This window comes from Camellia sinensis, chromosome 1 (genome assembly GCF_055761805.1).
Source record: "Camellia sinensis isolate YWXY chromosome 1, ASM5576180v1, whole genome shotgun sequence".
NCBI classification, from domain to species: domain Eukaryota; kingdom Viridiplantae; phylum Streptophyta; class Magnoliopsida; order Ericales; family Theaceae; genus Camellia; species Camellia sinensis.
Genome location: NC_138961.1, coordinates 213,127,639 through 213,137,036, shown reverse-complemented (window position 1 = coordinate 213,137,036; position 9,398 = coordinate 213,127,639). Strand labels below are relative to the sequence as shown.

The 9,398-nt window shown below is 34.4% G+C and overlaps 1 protein-coding gene across 1 annotated transcript; it reads right to left on the bottom strand.

Moving 5' to 3' along the window:
- Positions 1-555: 555 nt before the first annotated feature.
- On the bottom strand, positions 556-5,153 carry LOC114273135 (mitochondrial outer membrane protein porin 2). Its single transcript, XM_028214894.2, has 6 exons — positions 4,740-5,153; positions 4,543-4,610; positions 2,074-2,184; positions 1,897-1,983; positions 1,279-1,487; positions 556-1,170 (listed from the first exon to the last, which is right to left on the bottom strand). Exons 1-6 carry the CDS (start codon positions 4,786-4,788, stop codon positions 864-866), a joined length of 831 nt encoding a protein of 276 aa, XP_028070695.1. The 5' UTR covers positions 4,789-5,153; the 3' UTR covers positions 556-863.
- Between the last annotated feature and the right edge of the window lie 4,245 nt (positions 5,154-9,398).

The window sequence follows — 9,398 nt, the reverse complement described above, 5'->3', positions numbered from 1 at the left end:
TTTTACCACTTAATTCCAACAGTGGATAGTCTCCCAAAAATTGTCACATACCCCCCGATACAATAGTCTCCCACATGGGGGATAAGGAGTGGGCCGGACTCCATGTCCGGAGGACTAAAAAAAAAAACAAACGAAAAATAAGGAGTTATCAATGGATTTGAATCAAACATCTCTTCCTTTATAGTGTTCCAATATTATTTGTGCTACAGTTGGTAGTCGTTTAATTTGCTCTAAAAAAAAACAGACTCAATCCCATGTACAAATTATGAATGATCATGAAATCAAACCCTCTCTCTCTCTCTCTCTCTCTCTCTCTCTCTCTCTCTCTCAAGAACACATTACAGTTAATAACAAATTTAATATCCAACAACTATAATAGCTGCAAACTTTGAGCTCAGCAGCTCCAATGGAACATGAAAAAATCAGCGAAAATAACACCCAACTCCAAGGCAAAACATGTACACGGGAATTGTGAAACATATACACAAGAATCTGTCAAGTGGCAAGTCACTCGGCCTCTCTTGTGAACAAATCAAACTTCCTCAAAACAAGTCATAAGAAGGAACAAGCAAGCAATTTAACTTCTTTAGTGTCAATCCCAACAAAAGCTCTTGCATGTCAAGAGAATAAATGTGCAAATGTCAAAATGCTTAGAAACGAAAAATAGAACAAATACAAGAGAGAAAAAAAGACCATGGAAACGTCAAGTATCAAAGCAAGCCATCCAAAGTCATTGAGAACCTAAAACAAATATATCTGTGGTACTACTTATTGAAGCGCTCCTTCCAAGCGCTACCCAAAAAAAAATCAGGAGGAATATCGAATTTCAACAAGATATCATCATTGACAAGCAGACAAAAACTTCAAGGCTTGAGAGCAAGAGCCAAGCCAAACCTGGGTGTTTTGTCCAAGGCCTTGGTGTCGAACTCACTCGAGATGGTCAGAAGTGATTTTGGTATGAGTTCGTGCTGCAAGACGGTCCCGAGCTTCCCATGATTGTTGAGCTTTGCTTTGACCACTGTCAGGTTATCGACTGCATAAGATCCTCCAACAGTAAATGTGTTCTCATTCGTGGAAAACCTTCTAGTGATCTCTCCAACAGCAGCACTCATCTTTAATTGATCAAAATTGTGCACATATGATGCCCTTATGGTGTCTCCTTTATCGCCTCTAGGGAAAACAGATAGCAACCAAACATTAGAATTTATGCACAATTTCATTCATTATCTATCCCCGTTAAAAAACTATCATCCTTCTATAGCGAGTGTGGTGACTTACAGAAGTATTGAAGCACACGAGTCTGGTTTTGTCACACTAATGCCAGCTGTATACTTCGTAAATTTACCAGAAGCGGTCTCATAACCAGCCTCGGCACCAAAAGCAATGGTTGGAGTACCAACGGTTGCTGTAAGATCAACCGTAGGGGGTTGGTTCAGAGCAACAGCTGTAGTGAAGGTTGCATGGTGGTGCAAGTACTGTACCTCTAGCTGCAAAAGAGAACACATGCAAGGTTTAAGAAATTGAAATGCTATATTTATCAATAGCTAGCGCACCTGGTTTCGTTTTTGTCTTCTATTTTCTATTATCCCCAAAAAATATATATATATATATATATTGTTTGGTTTCATTTTCAGAATCTGTTTTCAGAAATTTTTTTGAAAAATAGAAATTAGTTTGATTAAAAATAAACAACTAAAAGATATTTTCAAAATTTTAAAAATTATTTCTGCCCCCCAGAAGACAACCATGTGAAAATGATGATAATTTTTTATTTTTTCATTTTTTACACCAAATTAATTTTTGGTTTTTCAGAACATTTTCAGAAAACTGATTACGAGAACCAAACCAAACCAAACCAAACAGACCAGGGTTTAGGAGTTGCCATTAGATATGTACCTTGCCGGAGCTGTAGTCAGGCAGTTTGAATGAAGCAATAGTCTTTGTAGATGGAACAATATCAGTGATAATTAAAGTTGTTGAGATCTGTCAAAACAGAGTCATAAGAGAACATGCTCACGGAAAGCAAGTGTATTAAAGGTTGACTTTAGAAGACCAAGGTATTAAACAACCCACATTTGCTTCCGTATCAACTTTGACATCAATTAGAGTGTTCTTGAATTTGTATTGTGCTCCCACATCCCCAGTAGATAGTCCTCCTTTCTTCACTGCAGTTGATGTGATGGCCTGGGATGGAAGGAACAACAAATAAATACATAAATAATAAAAAAGAAAATGACAATTCTAACTACTAAAAATTGAGGTGGAAAATATTTAGAGAGAGAGAACCATGAAATGGTATTTTCAAAAAAAAAAAATAGCACAAGAAAAACCAAAATCAATAAATCTGGTAAGGGTTCCATATTAGCCATTGATGACTAATTACGTCTAGGTGTCTAGGATATGTTGAGAACAGATAAGACTAATCAACTGAAAACTGATTATAACCCAAGGTCGTTTGATTTATATTGAATTAGGAGCATTTACCAAAAACCAGTAATGCATTTATCAAGTGAATCCTTATTAAAATCCAAGGTTTATAAGGTCAATTATTCACCAATACAGAAAACTATACTTCAATCAAAACTAATCACTGCAAAAAGAATATGAAACCAGTTCAGTTCTCAAAACATCCTAAAAACACAATTTTAAACACCAACCTTGAAGTTACATACACGACATTGCATCCAAAGATTTTTTTATTTTTTTTAAACTAACACATATCAAGATACCTCATGGAACATTCCAAAAGGAAAACATAATACCAACAGGAATAACAAGAAAAATTCCCTGGAAAGAGAAAAGGAGAAAGAAAAAAAACAACATCAAATTACAGTCAGTTTCACTCCCTTTTAAATTTTACTAGAACACATGACATTTTAAAACAAAGACTGCCGTATGTAGGCCAAAAGGCCCAAAACCATATGGCTCCCTCCTTTTATTATTATCTATAATTAACTTAGGCCAAAATTTCTACATCCTTACTTGATTACTAATGCATTAAGCCTCCGTTTGGGAAGTGGGTTGATTTTTTAGCTTTTTGACTTTTTTGGCTATTTTAGCCTAGGCTAAAAAGCTTGGTTTGGGAAGGTCTTTTTGGCTTTTTGACTTTTTTGATTTTTTTGTGAGAGAAGAGTGTAATGATTATGGGATGGATGTGATGTTTTGTTTGTTGTGGCTAAAATAGCATATTTTTTCTTTTGTGCCTAAAATAGCCAAAAAAACTCTTGCCAAACGGAGCCTAAAAGAAACACAAACCCTCAAATTATCTTATAATCATGTAATATCAACATTAGGTCAATATGAATTTTATAAGAAAACAAAACTTAATTCTCAAACTCAATTACTTGTAATGAACAATGAAATCACTACAGTTTAACTTAGATCATTACTAAAATTAATTTCCTAACTATTGTTTGGTTACACTTTTAGCCTCAGGAATACACATGGATAGACTTTTCTTCATGATTCAATGTTTCCTTATGCTTCCATCATATTTCCAAAACATTTCTAAAATGTTTCCATTACTGACCTAACCAAAAATAGCACATAGAAACAAAATTTTGATCCTTGATTATGGTTCACAATGTAGCCATGCCATTATTTGATATTAAGATGCTAGCTACCAGATTAGAGAACTCTATTTGAAACTAAAGCAAAAAACTGCAATAGTTTAGCCGAAGATTAGATTACACAAGTGACTATATGCATGCTTCATTTTAACTAGAAGTCACGACACACGCAATGCATGCGCATATGATCATTTTGTTTTAGGCAAATAAGATAGGACATAACTACCAAGTGATCATTTCATATGATTGAATTCAAAATATGAAATTGAAATAATTTGAAAAAAACAAAAGTTGAGAACTTTGGGAAAAAAATAAATATAAAAAAAAACCTTGAATTTGGGACAAAACTACCAATGTAACTACTATATGGGTATTTTGGAGGAAAAAGAAAAATGAGATGTGAACACCAACTCTAGCCTTCACATAGATATTAGTATAGATAGATGAAGCTCTCTTTATTACCCCAAAAAATTTAAAAATAAAAAAGTAAAATTTTTTTAGCCATGGCCATAGATAAGAATATACAAGTAAAGGAAGTGAGGCATGCATTCCACTCTATCACAACAAAGCTACACTAATTTTAGCTCAATTTTAATAAGTATAACTCTATTTAATCAAAAAATGCAGTATAGCACAAACCAGATCAAGATTAAACATATACAATAGTGGAAGAAAGCCTAATCTGCACAAAGATCATGGACTCTTGAGCTAAAAACAAGGTAAAAATAGCGGGAAAATGGTAGTAATTGTGCTTTCATCATACAGAACAACGCCATAAAATCACATAGATGATGAATATTACTGTTTTTCGCATCACAAATCCACGAAACCAAAATCCAAAAGCCATGGCATACAGATTATTCAAGTGCAGTTCACTCGAAACAGTGTAATCATCGAAAGTAATGATACGAAAAAGAAATTAAATTATCCAATTCGTGTGGTTTAAAGAATGATAAAAGTAATGAATTCATACCACACCGGTGTCACTGTAAGTCGAGACGGTGATTTTCTGATCGGAGACATAGTCCTTCGTCAGCAGATCTACATTCAAGCGATACAACAAATAAAATTCAACAAATTCAATACAACACATACGAAAAAGAGATACTACAATCAGAGAATCTGGTAGAGAGAGAAAGAGAGATTAGACGACAATCAACATTGATTTACCTTTGGCTTTCTTGCCAATATCAGAGAAAAGTCCTGGTCCCTTGCTCATATTTGCAGATATGAGAGAGATGTAAATCTGTTAATCGCGTTTGGGAAAAGAGAAAATTAGGAGGGGGTTTCTGTCTGTCTGGTGGTCACGACGAAAATGGGGCTGAATCGTAGGGAAAAACCAAGAGTGCTAGTCCGCTTGTTGACCTTTTGTGGTCACAGACCTATTTTGGACCGTAGATTAGATCGTGTGGATGACACGTGGAGCTCCCATATGAGGTTGCATGTTGCTAAAATCACAATCTAGGTCGAGTCGATGGTTGTGCACATGCAGAGAACATTCTGAAACCGTTTTGGGCGTCATCTTTGTAGTGTCTAATAATGTCTGACAATCTATGCTAAGGCAGGATTAAAATCATCTACAATGGTAAATCTCTCATTAAATTTAAATTTAATAAAAAAAAATTTCCCCCTTTAATGGTTGCATCAAATATGTATCAAATTGAAATTTTCATTTTTTTTATCAAACTGAAAATTAATGTGCCTTTTATCAAATCACTATTTATTGTCATTACTGAATGTTCCCCAAATGTCCTCCCGTATAACCACTTCAAAACTTTGTTGGAAATGGTTATAAAATTTTGGATAAAATCAGAATTTTTTTCTTAAGTTTGGTCTATTTTTTAGATGGGCCCCGTGCGTCGATTTTCACAGGTCAAAGTGGTAACGCGTTCTATGCCGCGTTGTGATTCACGTGGTATATTTGGTTACTCAAAACCATTACCGAGTGAATGAGAAATTGAAGCCAAAGTGTGTTCCATGAAAATAGAGTTTTGGTGGAAATTCCTTAAGGTTGTAAAATGGCTTGTCCCACATTGATTTTGTGGAAAGTTTTGAATGGGTTTATAAGGCTTGGGTTTGGTACTTGGGGTGTGCCCCAATGGATACCCAAGTGTTTTAGAGGAAGAGATTATGGGCAAAATGGGCTAGACCCATTGGTCCCAAAAATCACCACACACGCGCCATCCGGGCTTGAGCGAGGGTGCGTGGTGTGAGGTTGGGTTGGGCTTGTTCGGCCCAATACCAATCTTTTTGGTCCAAAAATATTTGAATTTAATTTTGTTTTGTATAAAATAAAATCCAGAATTCAAATTAAACTGGAAATAAACTGGTTTGGTTTTACTGTACATCCAAACAGGGCCCTTCCCGAAATAAACTAGTCTGGTTTTTAACGTACATCCAAACAGGGCCCTTCCCATTTTTGTATCTATTTAAATTAGGTCCTTCCCGAAATAAACTAGTCTGGTTTTTAACGTACATCCAAACAGGGCCCTTCCCATTTTTGTATCTGTTTAAATTATGAACCCAACAGATTCAAATCTGTTTGAATTCAAAACCAACAGGTTTCATACCTGTTCAATTCAAAACCAGCAGCCACCTTTACATCTATAAATAGACTAGCCTCCCATTTGGATTTTACAAAAAATTTCGTACTCCATCCTCTGCTATAAATATCTGCATTTTGCTGCATTTAATTTCTGAAAGAAAGAGTGTAAACACATAGTGTGTTCGTAAGGCAAACAATTTGTAGTGCTGCTATTGTTTGTAGTAGATCATTTCATCCTGGGAGATAGACGTCCAAATTCTGAAAGCACCGTGGAGAGGACGAATCTGTCTTAAGGACACAGTGTCAAACACTGGACTTGATCATATTATAATTCGAAGAAATTAAATCAAGTAAGTTATTTAATTTATTTTCAGTGTTATTATTATTTATTTAAATCAGATTTTAATTTTGTTTTTGTAACAAAATAAAATCTTTTTTTTTTATTTCGAGTTTGATTTTTGTAATCAAACAAATTCTCTCATTTCCTTTATTTCTTTATATTTTGGTTGTTGTTTAGTACACAACAGAATTTAATTTATTTAAATACAATGAAAATTGTCCTACAATCTTAAGACAGATTCGTTTTTGGTATCTTCATTGTATTTAATTTTATGTGATTTCATAAGACATATTCTGGTTGGAAAAACAAATAGTGGTTTATGCTATTTGACAGATAGTAGTAATATACTGTCTCTTTTCTTTGACAACTAGTAGTAATATACTGGTGTCATTGACAATTGCAGAATATTAATTTGTGTTACAGAAAATTATTGTGATATTTTATTTTTCTAGCTTTAGTAACAAAGAAAATAAAATTATTTTGTGTTATAATTTATTTTCTAATTTTAGTAACTAGAAAATTAATTTGTGTTTTAATTTTTTTTTGATTTTTTGTAATCAGAGATTATGGCTACTGCAACTGAAACTGCATCTGGTAGTGGTACTCCTATTGTTACACCAACACCGGTCCAGAACCATATTCATGTACCAATCAATCATGGAGAAAAACCGAAAAAATTTAACAGTACCGAGTTCAAGAGATGGCAGCAGAAGATGTTGTTCTATCTTACAATTCTTAATTTGGCCCGATTTCTCCATGAAGAGGCTCCAGCACTTAAAGAGGGTGAAAGTAGTCGGCAAGTTGTTGCTGCTGTAGATGCTTGGAAACATTCAGATTTCCTATGCAGAAACTACATCCTCAATGGCCTTGACAACATGCTATATAATGTATACAGTCCTTTGAAGTCAGCAAAAGAATTGTGGAATTCTTTGGAGAAAAAATACAAGACAAAGGATGCCGCTACAAAGAAATTTGTCGTTGGTAAATTTTTGGATTTTGTTATGGTAGATTCCCAAACGGTAATATCTCAAGTTCAAAGTTTTCAGATAATTTTGCATGATATTCATTCAGAAGGTATGTCTCTTAGCGAGTCTTTCCAAGTCGTTGCTTTAGTGGAAAAGTTACCATCGGCTTGGAAAGATTTTAAAAATTATTTAAAACATAAATGCAAAGAGATGATCATGAATAAACTTATTGTAAGACTAAGAATTGAGGAAGATAACCGAAATGCTGAAAAGATGAATGGGAAAAATCCCATTGAGTCCAAGGCTAATGTGGTTGAACAAGTTCATAAACCACATAACAAAAAGAGAAAGTTTACTGGAGATGGTCCTAAACAAGGCGACAATAATGGCAACAAGAAGTTCAAAGGAAAATGCTATAATTGTGGCAAGACTGGACACCAAGCTTCTGACTGCCGCCGTCCTAAGAAGGATCATGGAAGTACAAGCAAGAAGACCACCAATCAAGCCAATGTAACTGAATTAGATTACATCTCTGACGGAGTGAATGACATCAACCTCTCTGCTGTGGTGTCTGAGGCTAACTTGGTTGGAAATCCCAAAGAGTGGTGGGTTGACACTGGAGCAACTTGTCACATATGTGCGGACAAGAAGATGTTCACTACCTACAATGAGGCTGCAAATGGTGAACAACTTTTCATGGGAAATTCTTCTTATTCTACTTCTACTGTGGCTGGACAAGGAAAAGTAATCTTGAAGATGATATCAGGGAAAGAACTGACCCTCAACAACGTACTGCATGTACCTGACATCCAGAAGAATTTAGTTTCTGATTCTTTGTTAAGTAAAAATGGTTTTAAGCTTGTATTTGAGCCTGATAAATTTGTATTAACAAAGAGTGGTATATATGTTGGTAAGGGATACATGAGTCATGGTCTCTTTAAATTGAATGTAATGACAGTTGTACCGAAAGTTGCTATGAATAAGAATAACACATCTTTTGCTTATATTCTTGAGTCGAATTTATGACATAGTAGATTAAGACATGTAAATTATGATGCTTTGCGTAGATTAATTGGTTTGGATTATATACCAAAGTTTGAAATTAATCCTAATCATAAATGTGAAGTTTGTGTAGAAGCGAAACTAACTAAGGCTCCATTTAAATCGGTTAAAAGGAAGACCGAACCTCTAGAATTAATTCATACTGATATATGTGATTTAAAATTTATTCAAACTAAAGGAGGCAAAAAGTATTTCATAACTTTTATCGATGATTGCACAAGATATTGTTATGTTTATTTATTTAGAAGTAAAGATGAAGCCTTAGAAATGTTTAAACTCTACAAAATAGAAGTTGAAAATCAACTTGGTAAAACCATTAAAATGGTTAAAAGTGATAGGGGTGGTGAATATGATGCACCATTAAATGAATTTTGTGCACAACATGGCATTATTCACCAAACTACAGCACATTATTCTCCACAGCAAAATGAAATTGCTGAAAGGAAGAATAGAACCCTAAAAGAAATGATGAATGTCATGTTACTAAGTTCAGGCTTACCACAGAACTTGTGGAGGGAAGCAATATTGTCTGCTAATTATGTTCTTAATAGAATACCCCACAAGAAAACCAAAAGCATTCCTTATGAATTGTGGAAGAGTCGACCACCTTCCTACAAATACTTAAAAGTATGGGGGTGTTTGGCAAAAGTTGAAGTTCATGTTCCTAAAAAGACTAAGATTGGACCAAAAACAGTAGACTGTGTGTTTATTGGTTATACTCAGGATAGTAGTGCATATCGGTTTCTAACTTATAAATCAAAAATACCTGATATAAATGTGAACACTATTATAGAGTCAAGGAATGCTGTGTTTTTTGAACATGTCTTTTCCTTACAAGAAATGACAGGAATTAAGGTCACAGAAAAGAACTTATGATTGTACACAAAGTCAAGAGACTAATGACAATCAAACACAAG